Raw genomic sequence first — 13,277 nt, 5'->3', positions numbered from 1 at the left:
GTTGTTTAAAGACATAATACACATGGTTAAATATTCTACTTAATGGTATTAGCTGTTGTTATGCTTAAGGATAATGCTGCTTTGTCATCTCAGATCGGTGCTGCTGTTCATCACTGAAGTATTGTTCCTTGACTGCTGAAGAATTACAAATGTAGTAAGTATAAATACAAAATTTGACTTGCTTATTTCTTGAATTTTTTAATACGTGGCTAGAGTCAACTTCCATGCTTCAGTGTAGTAGCCGGAAAGGACTCCACAAGAAAAAGCTGACAGGCATTTTCCCCATGTAGCTCCCTCCTCTTTCCTCCCTCTTTCCCTTCCCTCCCTTCTTATCCTTTTTTTTTTTTTTTTTTCATTTTTTCCATGATGCATCTAGCTTTTGTGTTCAACAACAGCTCACCTTCAGAACAGGAAGCAAAGGCATTAGTAATATTTGTTTATGGACTTGCTAGTTAACAACTACAGCAAAATAGAATGTAAGAACTGTCTAAATATTCCAGCATCCAATCTGATTGATTTTAAAATATACGTTATTAGTAGTATGTACATATAATTTATATATATTCTTCTATTATAACTTGTTTTCTTTAAAATAGAAAAAAATGTTAAACTTAACATGGATTTTTGTACTTTTTCTTTTACAGTTCTATACAAGTGCCACCTCATCTTATATGGGTTCCTTCCTCTCATTCTCCTTCTCTCCCTAAAAAGACTTCCCTCAAATCTAGTTCTTTAATTACCCCCACTATACTTTCTGCTAAACAAAGCCCCACAATCAGACCACTGAGCCCACCATTAACAGAAATTTATTTTTCTGGAACTCTTTCCACATCTCTCCTTACAAACCCTCTCTCAGAAAATTCTATGCCTTCCACCAGTGTTACCACTACACATTCCTCTTCCGAGTCTGTTGCTCAGCCTACCATGCCAACTTTTTCTTCCATAACTTCCAATAAATCCATCACTGTTCCCATACTTGTTACAAAATCTGTCACTAATGCTGCTTTCTCAATTAAATCTGATGCTGCACACCTTAACAAGACTTCCACGATACTTTCTCCTTCTGTAGGTTTCACTAAACATTCTTCACTTTCTTCTTCTGAGCCTCACAAGCTTCCAATTGTAAATCGCCACTTTGAGGCTATCACCGAATCTGCTGCACAAATTCCCCCTGCTGCAAGCCAACCTATAGCTGGTCTCAAAAATGTTAGTACAGTACCTATTGTTCCCCTTACTCCTTTCACAATATCTTTGACCCCCACTGTTAGTCCTGTCAACCATTCTGTCTCAGCTTCTCGTCCTCATTCTACTGCTGATGGCCATGGGGCCCCAGGTAAATATGATAAGTAAATAATTTGTTTTGTTTGAATTCTATATATTGGATTTGCTTTTAAACTTCATTAAACAATGTTATCTATATGAGAGGTGACCTTGGAATTATTGTGACTTACTTTGGATGGGAGTGTTGATCTGCTGGAGGGTAAGAAGGTTGTGCAGAGGGATCTGGACAGGCTGGATCTGTGGACCAAGGCCAACTGTGTAAGAGGCTCAACAAGGCCAAGTGCTGAGTCCTGCACTTGGGTCACAGCAACCCCGCGGAACAGTCCAGGCTTAGGGAATAGTGTCTGAAAACTGTCTGAAGGAAAAGGACCTGGTAGTGCTGGCTGACAGTGGCCTAACATGAGCTAGGGTGTGCCGAGGTGTCCAAGAAGGCCAGTGGTAACCTGGTCTGGATCAGCAATAGTGTGGCCAGCAGGACCAGGGCAGTGATTGTTCCCTGTACTTGGTACTGGTGAGGCCACATCTCACACCTTGTGTCCATTTCTGGACCCCTTACTACAAGAAAGACATTGAGGTGCTGGAGTGAGTCCAGAGAAGGGCAATGGAACTGGGGAAGGGTCTGGAGAAGAGGAGTCTCAGAGGTGACCTTATCACTCTATACAGCTCCCTGAAAGGAGATTGTAGCCAGGTGGGGGTTGGACTCTTTTCCCAGGCAGCTAGTGACAAGGTAGGAGTGAATGGCCACAGGCTGTGCCGGGGAGGTTGTTGGACGTCAGGAAGAATTTCTGATCTGAAAACGTTGTTAAGCATTGGAATGGGCTGCCCAGGGATGTGGTGGAGTCACCATCTCCAGAGATGTTCAAGAAACGACTGGACATGGCACTCGTTGCTCTGGTCTAGTTTACAAGGTGATATTTAGTCAAAGGCTGAACTTGATGATCTTAGAGCTTTTCCAGGCTAAATGATTTTGTGTTTTTATTCTGTGTGAAAACCCTGAGACAACTTTCACTTGATGTGCATGTATTTTAAAATACATTCTGATGCCTTTGGGCATGGTGAGTGATACCTCACCCTACACCGTTGTTTATAACTGTCCTAGGTAGATACAGTGCGCAATCCTCATTAGAACAAATGTCTTTTGGACAGAAAAAAATCCAGTCAGGCAGCAAGGTAGATTTTTTTTTAAAACTAACTTAATATTTAAAATATTGCACAGTAATTGTTGAATCATCCTTAAAATATTGTTATTGACTGGGAATATTCTTAGTGGCTAGGTATTTTCTTATGAAACTTGTAAATGTCTTGACAAGCTTCTTCTCAAATTTCTGACACTATCTTGATTTTACTCTATATTCAGGCATTCAGTGGCTAAAAATTCAAAATTATAGGTTATTTGATATATTAATGGTCTGATGTGAGAACCTTGAAATCAGTAAAATGTGAAATTAGTGTTGGCAGTTTGAAACCTTGCTTTATGTTTTCATGAGATTTAAATTACCGATCTGCAAAGTAGCTGATAGGGAGGAATTACATAACTTGTTGAGAAACTTTATGAGTAGTGATACAAGTTTTTAATCAAGACAGCTGTTTAATTTTTCTGCTTTTTCAAGCTTACATCATTTGTTGAACACAATGTTTAATTTTTCATTTGTCACAGGAAAAACCCTTTCAGCTACCACAAATATAACTTCTGTACACACCACCATTAGTATCGCCACAGCTGAGCAAATTGTGTCCAAAATAGAAAAAGATTTAGCAGCTGGAAAAATAGAGCCAAAAGATGTAAAAAGGATGGTTAGTGAGGTGAGCAGTATCCTCACTGCTTCTCAGCCATTATCACCACGTATTTCTAACAGGTAGGTCATTTTGGCAATTGATTACTGAAGTGTTGTATTTACTGTTTTGATAAATTGGCTTCAGCAAATTTCACTTTCTCATAATCATAATTCAGAAGAATATTTCTTGTTCTTTAATGTAGTTATTCAAAATGGAAGGACTGTCATTCTAATGTTACCAACTCTACTATAATACAATATAATGCCATGGAAAACGTTGGGGTATTTTTGTTGACACCATAATGAACGAGCATTTTGCACTAAACTTGGATTATTGCTTCATAACCATAACTTGCTTGAGCATTTTGGATGTATGTGCTTGGTAATACTAAATACACTTTTTCCTTACAGAATTATAAAGCTGGTGGACTATATTGGCTTAAAACTAAACTTATCAACATCACCTGCTGTATTTGCCTCCCCTTCCTTGGCTCTGGCAGTTGTCAAAACCAACAGAATCCGCTCCAGCGAAATGTCCTTTGCTGTCCGGGACTCACCTGATCTCCAGGTTACAAAATACTTACAATACCTACAAATTGTCAAGCATGTATTTTAAAGTGTTTATGGTTTTATATTTATAGGAACATGAGTTTTTTTCTTTATGTCAGTTTTAGGATCTTTACTTCATGTTAGTTTCAGACTTTTCTTTAAGCCCTTCACAGTTTTTCCTTTAATTTTCAACTGTGTAAATAGGTGTAAATAGGAGAGCTGATTTAGCAGAAACTGGCAGAACTAATAAGCTGTTGGAGAGGGTACAGCTAGAACATTAGAATGGACAAAGTGCTTGGCAGAATAACTTTCCCTCAAGCCCCCTGAATTATGAGTCACTTATTCAACCACCATGACAGTGCTGAAATTTTTCAAGGAGTTTTGCCAGATGACATCGTCTGTTAAAAGGAAATAATTGTAGAGGGTTCCAGGAAAGAACTATTACGTATTTTGCTTGGATAATGATGTTCAGCCATTTGTCACTAATGGCATCTCACCAAGAAAGAAGTGCTTAGAAAGTTTGGTTGGATCCCCTTTATCTCATTCAAAACCTCCCTCCTGACAGAGAAAATAATGGACAATACCAGCCTTGGAGGCTTAAGCAAGGAGAGATGGAAAGTTTTGGACCAATTTTGACACATTCTGCCTCCTCAAAGAAAATAGCTTAATGTATCGTAAGCCATACGTAGTACTGGAACTTTTCTGTGTTACTGAAAATTATATAAATGTTTAACATTTTCTATTTCTTGGCAATATATAGTGCATGAATGTGAGATGACTAGGAGGTGGTAGTGCTGACATACAGATATTTGCCAAGGAATGTTTTTTTATTTCATGGCACTGGCAATGAAACACTGAAAATTTTCAATAAGTATCATCTCCTTCAAACTAGAGCAACAGGACTGCTTTTGTGGAATGATTTGGGATTCCTTTAATGGCTGTCTACACCCATGATCTCCAAAGTGGGGTTTGAGTACCCCAGGGTGTGCATGTGACAGTCCATTGCAGTTTAGGAAAATGTTATTTATATGATTAATAAATAAAAATACATTTTAAAAATAATTTTTAATCTCCTTAATTTTTAAAATATTTTATAATTTGCATAATATATTAGTACACTCATTCATACATGTAACGTATGGGTAGGTATATATTGCGATTCATGCTCGAAAACTTTCAGGGGATGCATGAGCAAAATATTTTGGAGTGCGCTGGTCTAAGCAGATGAGTTAAACCACAATGTTAGGGCACTTTGGGGAGTTCACACTGCTATTCTTATTACAGCCATTCTTTCAATACTCAGATAATTTCTTACTGCAGCACTGCTAATGTTTCACATCGCCCAGGAACTCTGAAGTGATGATATTTGTATGTAAAGGACTAATGTACAACAGGAATGTTGAGAGATTTTGTACTAAACAAATCTCCCTGGTCTGTGAGCACAGCACATAAGATGTTCAGCGCATAAAATGGGTGAAAGTTCAGATCCCTTTTTGTACAATATTAGGTCACTAAGCTCTTGAGGTACCTGAATTGTAGCTTATCCGGTTTATTTTTGTAATTTTTGCTAGATGATCAAAAAGTTCTTATCTAAGAACATAAACTTAGCCTACTGAACTTAAAAATGTACTGACAAATAATGGCTATTTACACTTTTCTGAATTCTGACATACTTCGTACAGGGTCTAAAAATTTTTTGCCTGTGCAGGCTTTCATGCTGTGAAATGTTGATCTCTCTACACAGTTACAGTTACATAGGGCTATCTGGGTTTTCGCTCCTCACCTTTTCTAAATCAAAACAAAACACACAGTGGTGTGTTATGTCCCTGTAAGGAAATGGTTATAGCCAGATTATTTTCAATGGTAGGCAGACCTGTATTTATGCATTGGAGCAGGAGAGGAATGAGAGCAGCAGTGGGTTTGTGACAGTAATTAAAAAGGTATTTATTTTGAAGTTTTAAACTGAAAATAAGACATAATTTATTTATTTGGAAACTGAAACAAAGCATAATCCTGGTGTTTATTTTTCAGATCTCTCTAGGAGTTCAGACAATTCAGAATTTAAATAATCTTGGATCAATTACACTTCCTTCATCATTGCTGAAAAATGTACCCACTGAAGAGTTGGACTTGGCTTCTAGAATTATATTCAACTTCTTTAAAAAGACCACTGTGTTCCAGGTACTTTTTTGTCCCAGTGTTCATAAGGATTTTAAGTTCAAACTTGGAGCAAAATATGAATAGATTTTTTCCCCACAAAACACGTTTTAAAACTTCTGAATTAAAAAGTAATTGTTTTTGTCCAGTGCATGCGCCACATAATAAATGTGTAGCACGTATTACACAAAGTATAGCACCCACAATAGCACTTGTGGGTGCTATACTCTAGTATTGTTTCCTTTAGGATTTAAAAATCTGGTGCTTTTTTTATCATTCCAGGATCTGTCCTTGAAGAATGCATCTTTAATCAGCAGTGTTATATCATCTAGCGTTGCTAACCTCACAATTAGCAACTTAACGGCAAATGTTACTGTGATTTTGCAGAATATCAAGCCTAATCAGGTAAAATTTATATTTTGGCAGACTTAAAGTACAGTTTTGCTGCCTCCACTGAAGTTGTTGTAGTGGAAACTTTTAATAAGAATACAGCTCAGCTTGTTCTGCTTTATTGGGGTGGACATTTCGCCTCCACCCAGACATTAAAAAACACTCCTGTTTGCTTATTTACCACTGGTATAAATTTTGGTTCTCAAGTAGTGTAAGGTATTTTTGCTTTATCAGAAATTCATCCAGTTTTTATCTTTCCTACTTACCTTTCTGTTTTATTCTACAAAGAATAAAAACTCTTAGAGGGATGACTGACAGTGTGGGTTGCTATGGTGGATGGTGCAGTTACGACTTTTGTGGGTGTTGCATGGCCAGAAAATAATGTCTTTTCTTACGGGAACTGAAACATCTGGAAGTATTAGGATTCTTATACACTATCTCTTTCTGAAACAAACATCAAGGATTAAAGTCTTCTATCTCGTATCTTAAGAGAGTTTAAAATACTGAACAATTATAACCTGAGAAATTTAGGGATTCCACTAAGGCACCTGGAGCTTTTTTCAGGAGCTGGCTTGGTGGCATCTTTACTTGTTTTGAGATATAACTGTAGAAGTATTAGTATTTATAACAACATAGTGCATTGCTGCTGGTATTTATAGAATTTGCATGTGTGTGAGGAAGTCTATGTGTAAATGTTTAACATTGTGATGTAGGAAGTGATCAAATAGTTGCAGATGAAAAGATTTTTCCTTTTCTGTGTGGTCATGACTTCAAAAGTTACAGAGTCTGGAAGAAAGAGAAATCCCAAGAATTTGTATGGTGTGGGAAGACACAGAATGAGAATTCAAAAGGTTCTATCAGGATACCAGGAACAGAATCTTTGCATTAGCACAAGAGCTAGCTCCTGTCTGGTGACTTCAAATTTGTTCAGTGTATTTTTGCATGAGGTTTGCAATATTAGCCCTTTTATGCACCTAAATTAATTTTGTCTAATGTAAAACAGGCATATTTTCTGTATACAGTGTTTATTCTTGCCTGAATTTTGTTGATCATTCATAAATCATTTGATCTTAAACTCACAGTTTAGTAAGTTTTTTTTTTTTTTCTTTTTACTCCTAAACAGGATAATTCAACTGTTAGATGTGTTTTTTGGGACTTTAATAAAAATGGTAAGTACTTGAGAACACCCAAGATGCTATGTTAATTCAGCTAATATAAATGAAGCCTTTTATGAATAACAAAGCTGCTTTTTTTGACAGGTGGACATGGAGGCTGGTCATACGAAGGTTGCATGGTTAAAGAAAGTAGAGTAAATGAAACAGTCTGTTCATGCAACCATCTCACGAGTTTTGCAGTTTTGATGGTAATTATTTTAAAAATTATGCAATCTTATCCTTGTTCAAGAACACATTTAATCTTAAATTGTCTTAAGCAAGTGAAGACCCAATAAGCTCACAGAACCTAATAAGTAATACTCAGGTTCTATTTGCTTTAGTGTTAGTGCAGATAGCCATACAATTAGTCACATGCTTAAACTCCTTGTTGAATGGGAGTCCCTGGGTTCCACTGGAGGAAAAAAACATTCTTTAAGTGCAGCTTTTACATTTAGGCAGCTGTTTATACCCTAGGAAATAAAATTTAGAAAATCATATTTAAAACAGGTTTTTAATCAAGTGGGTTTTCGCAATTAGAGTAATACAATTATAAAATAATATCTCAAGTTGGAAGGACCCATAAGGATCATGGTTCCCAGGTCCCTGCTCTTTACAAGACTAGATTGGCTTTTTTTTTTATCTTAACTTTTATAAAACCATGATACGAAGAATGGAGTCCTTTTTTTTTGGTTATAAGCATAGAGAGAAAGATGCATTTTGATTTATTTTGGTGGGTCTTTTATGTTTTTCCGTTAAATAAACCTGTTCTCTGAAAATAACTTCTGTTTCTGTTTAGGACTTGTATGGAAATACTCCTTTGAATCCCACACAAGAATTGGTACTGACTTTTATATCATATATAGGCTGTGGCCTCTCTGCAATTTTTCTTTCTGTTACTCTTGTAACCTACATAGCCTTTGAGTAAGTACCCATTCAGCTGAGCTCCCGTTATTACTCATTTTGATTGATTACAGTCTTCACTGAGAAATCCTTTTCAACAGTTACGGATTCTGTTTCCACAAATAAGGCACAGATTTGGCCAATTGAACAGGAGGGTGTTGATTCAGTCTTCAGAAATGTTAATCTTATGAACAAGTTAATTATCATGAGGCTCTGGGCAGTAAGAAGTGAAGAAGTAGCACTGTGAAGTATTTTATAATGGATTATCATAATAGAGGTGTGAAGGAATGCATTTAAGATACAACATACAAAAAAGCAGTATAGAATTCTAACATTTTCAAAAGCATTTGTATTCTTTCTTTATTCTCTCATTATTCTAAGACTGTGACTTGTCTCTATCAAGGCTTTAGACGCCCAGTGAAAAGCTTGATCTAATTTAGCAATAAAGAACAGACCCATTTTGGGTTTGGGTAGCAATGTAACAAGAAGTCCAACATCCAATGTAAAAAAACCCGAAAATGTGGTACTAAACACTTCCAAGTTACTGTTTGTATTTATGTAGCCTTTTCTAAAAGACTTTATATATACAGATGGTTAATTTGGAAGTATGTTGTAAATTATTCTGTCCATGTATGAATGCAACACTGGAAGCATTGTATATGAATGAAAACATAAAATTCTGTTTTATTGGCATTTCTAAATGCCAAGGACTGCAAGAGAGGAAGCCAGGGATCCACAGACAGCTGATGTCATCTCATGAATTTGCTTTTTTCTTAGGAAAATCCGGAGAGATTACCCCTCCAAAATACTCATTCAGCTGTGTGCTGCATTACTTCTACTCAACCTAGTTTTTCTCCTTGACTCATGGATTGCGCTGTATGATACACGAGGCCTATGCATTGCAGTTGCAGTATTTCTTCACTATTTCCTCTTGGTTTCCTTCACCTGGATGGGCCTGGAGGCTTTCCACATGTATCTGGCCCTCGTGAAAGTCTTTAACACCTATGTACGGAAATACATTCTTAAATTTTGTGTTGTTGGCTGGGGTATGTATTTTTTTTTCCTTTTTTATGCTAAATAGATAATTCCTCTTATCAAGTATTTCAGTGAATGTGACACAGGTCAGAAAGGAAAATCAGGCAATCATTAAATGTTATATGTTCCACCTTACTGAGGCATGGAGTCCTCCCAGCTGCAGAACTGAAGTTTCTGCAATGCAAAGGGATAATAAATTTTTCTTGTGCTAGTACAATAGAACCAATTTTGAATGTCCATGCTTCCATTATTTTGAGATTGAATGCCAGTAAGTATATATATTCCAGTTCTGGACTAGCACTGCTGCTAACAAAAAGCAGCAAAAACATATCTAACTGAATAGAAGGCGAAGAGATTCTGATTTTTATCTCCCATTTGTTTCTTAAAACATATGTAAGAAAGAAAATCAGTTATCTTGTAAGAGATATTTTGAATCAGTTTGAAGACTGATGGTATTTGTTGGTTTATTCAGAAAGTTTTGGAGCTGGCTGTGGAGGACTCCTCTTGTTTCTTTGCAAGTTGTACTCCTGAGCAGTTTGAACGCTGCAATTTTTCAGACAGCTAGTAGTCAGCAGAATTCAACAGCCAAATTTCAGAAACAAGTTGTAGATAGTGTAAAAAGATATAATAATTTCAAGTCCTCATAATACTGTCTATGTTAGGATTTTTATGTATGTGTTTGCTCATAATCTTTTAGGGTTACCAGCAGTAGTTGTGTCCATTGTGTTGGCAGTATCACCGGATAATTATGGACTTATAACTACGGGAAAGGTTTCAATAAATGGACCTGATGAATTGTGAGTTAAAGGGAGGTGCTTTGCAGGGAGATGAGGGTGGGGGGTGGAGGGAGGTCCTACAAGTAGCTTTTATTTAAAGTAAAAAGGGGAAAGGGAAGGAAGCTATAGTAGTGCTTTGAAATAGTATAACTCTACAGCACCTCATGTGTTTTAGGGTTATTGCATATATGAAGGCTCACATCCTTTGACTAAAAAACCCCAACTTTTTTTGCAAAAAGGCAAAAATGGTGTACATGTGCAACAAACTACAAGTTTGTCTCATGTTTATTTCACTTAATTTTGTGTTTCTGATAATGGTTGACAGACTGTTCTTTTGTTTTAGCTGCTGGATCAAAAATAGAATTGTCTTCTATATTACTGCTGTGGGATACTTTTGCCTGATATTCCTGATCAATATCAGCATGTTCATTGTTGTGCTGATCCAGCTCTGTCGTATCAAAAAGAAGAAGCAACTCGGTGCTCAAAGGAAAACCAGTATCCAAGACCTTAGGAGTGTTGCTGGCCTCACATTCTTGTTGGGAATTACTTGGGGGTTTGCTTTCTTCACAGTAAATGAGGTATTTACTTACCTCTTTACCATTTTCAACACTTTGCAGGGTAAGTTTGTCCTCCGTGTTACAGCTCCCTGTGTATAATGTAACAAATCAAACATTTTGAAATGTCATTTTCTGGATTCAGCAATAAAAATTTAACTTTGATATGTGCAGTAACATGTTAATTATATTAGAGATAAGATGATACTGCTTTACAGTAATCTTAAATTGAAGTTTTGTATGATAAGGTACAGGAAAAACTAGATACTATTTATATAGGTATAGTATATTTATAAATACTGTCATTTTAAAAGTGTATGCTGACCAGATATCCCTGAAAGTGACTGTTTTCCTAACAAAAAACAGATGAGTTTTGAATAGGCAGTTATTCTAAGTGTTCATGTTATAAGGCAATTAATGTAGTGAAAACTGTATCATTTCTTCAGTTCCCCTAAGGGTTCTGGGGAGGTTTGACATTCAGCAAGCGGTCATTGAGACAGGCAAGGCTGCAACATCTATAAGTTAGTGACCCAACCCTTAAGCATGGCCTACATAATACTTAAGAACATATGGGAAGTAGATATGAAAACAAAGTTTTATAAAGGCCAGGGTGCTACTGGACATATCCAAAAGCAGAATTGCTTCAAAGACTTTTATATAAACAGGAACAATTGTAACTGTCCACAGTGTCCTAAATATACCTGAATTCCCCTTCTGAAGGGGATTTTGAATTTTGGATCCAAACTTCTGCTTAAATGGCACTTAAGATGACTGGTTGGCTGTTTTCTCAGAGAGAGTAACGCAATGAAAATTGCAGCTCAGTGTATGCAGCTCTCCCCTATTTGCTGTGTTGATTTACTATTATTTACTCTTCATTCTAAGCCTAATACAACTGTTTCCCATTGCAATTGGAAACTGTGCAAAGACTGAGTGCCACTTTCTCTTAAAGGGGGGCAGCTGTGATGAAAAGTTAGATGCCACCCTGTGTCACTTAGTAGTAAATGAGAAGTAGACAAAGAAACTGTAATGTGGCACTGGTAGGAGATGGGATGAGCACCATTCCTTTTAGAAAATACTTGAAATTGTGGTAAAATTATTGTTATTATTTTAGATATGAGTTTTTTCTCTTTGTATGAGTGCTCAAAACTCTGAAGCATTGGTGGCAACAGGTTAGCTGCTAATAAAAGATGTAACAATGTCACACAGTGTGCTAAAAACCTTCATGGTCTGACAGTGTGGTATCACACCTCTCTCTAGACATTGCTTTGAATTCTTTTCTAAAAGCATTAAGTAAATTTCAATATCAACAGAATTTTCCCCTTTCTATTTGATAGAAGGAAACTTTATGCACTTTGTGCATTTGTTTGTATTTGTTGTTTTTTCTTTTGTGCGTATGATTCCTCTAATCTAAGGAAAAAGTGCTCTGCAGTGTTCAGAGTTGTTAACTTTTTCCGCAAAGAAAGGTGTCACTACTTTTTATTAGAAATTTAAAAGACGTGAAAGAAAACCAAGACATTGTTCATTAGGAAGTAGTAAAAGTGAATTTTGCAACAGTCTTTTATGTTACTGTTTTGCAGGGTTCTTCATTTTCATCTTCTATTGTGTAACAAAGGAGAATGTCCGTAAACAGTGGAGAAGGTATCTTTGTTGTGGGAAATTCAGGCTGGCTGAAAACTCTGGTAATTTTTTTTTTTTTAACTTCTGAATATTTATATTTAGTGTTAAGTTCCTGGTATTTTGTAATAATTACAAGAAAAAAAAAAGCAATTGCTCATGTTGCTGTAGTTACAGTTCTAATTTATTATCCAAGATACAGTAAACCTCCATTATGCTCTTTAAAGGTGGTAGCTGATGCAGCTCTTGCATGTTTACATGCTGTTGCCTTAAGCTGTTATCTGCTAAGAGATGACCTCTTCCACTGCAGGGTAAAGGCATGTCTTTGCAGAGGACTTTTGGTCAGTTAGAAACGGTAAGATTTGTTCCAGCTTCTGGGTCAGCCATAGTTTTACCAGTGACTTCCAAAAAAACAAAGCGAAGCATGGTTTAAACCAAAAAAGACATTAATTACTTCGCTATTTTGTTACTAAGTAGTTGTCCTCTCCTAAAGCGAAATTCTTTTTATACACTTTCACTCAGAAAATCAACTGGACTTCAGTTATTTTTCTGGTCTGCAGCTGTAAAAACTATGACAGTTGGCTGCTTGTGTTTTAAAAAGGGACAAAAGAAAAGGAACTAGATTTAAATAATTTCAAACATCAAGGGTCATTAAATTCTTAGGAGAATATAATTGTGTCTAGAATATTGCAAGAAGTGTGTAAAGCCTTGGTTTTATATCAATCCAGTTGCATTATTAACTATATTTTTATATAGTGCTTGTATGAGTTGTGTTATTTTCTGTTTTAGACTGGAGCAGAACTGCTACCAATGGTTTAAAGAAGCAAACTGTAAATCAAGGAGTATCCAGTTCTTCCAATTCCTTACAATCAAACAGTAACTCCACTAACTCTACAACACTGCTAATGAATAACGATTATTCAGTCCATGCAAATGGAAATGGTAAGTATAATGCAAAATAGTATTTCTTCAGAAGTAAAATTCTCCATCGTTCCTGTTCTAATGTAGTACTGTCCTCTGCACTGCTGGCCTCTGCTCTGTTCTGAGAAGCTGAAATGCAGGTGTAAGTAGCACTGCACTCAATTTGAGTTG

General features: G+C 36.3%; 1 protein-coding gene across 1 annotated transcript in view; it reads left to right on the top strand.

The window, feature by feature from the left end:
* ADGRG2 (adhesion G protein-coupled receptor G2) overlaps window positions 1-13,277 on the top strand; it is a 54,704-nt gene that overhangs the window by 39,142 nt on the left and 2,285 nt on the right. Inside the window, exons 13-26 of the mRNA XM_066176902.1 lie at window positions 94-154; window positions 645-1,333; window positions 2,939-3,137; window positions 3,468-3,624; window positions 5,637-5,786; window positions 6,045-6,167; window positions 7,276-7,321; window positions 7,412-7,515; window positions 8,103-8,227; window positions 8,984-9,252; window positions 9,939-10,038; window positions 10,361-10,635; window positions 12,149-12,250; window positions 12,975-13,127. Of these exons, the coding sequence (XP_066032999.1) occupies window positions 94-154; window positions 645-1,333; window positions 2,939-3,137; window positions 3,468-3,624; window positions 5,637-5,786; window positions 6,045-6,167; window positions 7,276-7,321; window positions 7,412-7,515; window positions 8,103-8,227; window positions 8,984-9,252; window positions 9,939-10,038; window positions 10,361-10,635; window positions 12,149-12,250; window positions 12,975-13,127 (2,553 nt within the window). The remainder of the gene's footprint in view (window positions 1-93; window positions 155-644; window positions 1,334-2,938; window positions 3,138-3,467; window positions 3,625-5,636; window positions 5,787-6,044; window positions 6,168-7,275; window positions 7,322-7,411; window positions 7,516-8,102; window positions 8,228-8,983; window positions 9,253-9,938; window positions 10,039-10,360; window positions 10,636-12,148; window positions 12,251-12,974; window positions 13,128-13,277) is intronic.

This window comes from Chamaea fasciata, unplaced genomic scaffold (genome assembly GCF_029207755.1).
Source record: "Chamaea fasciata isolate MVZ Bird 193981 ecotype frontalis unplaced genomic scaffold, bChaFas1.0.hap1 SCAF_2, whole genome shotgun sequence".
Lineage (NCBI taxonomy): Eukaryota > Metazoa > Chordata > Aves > Passeriformes > Sylviidae > Chamaea > Chamaea fasciata.
The sequence above is the reverse complement of the archived record's forward strand: the minus strand, read 5'-3'. Positions and strand labels throughout refer to the sequence as shown.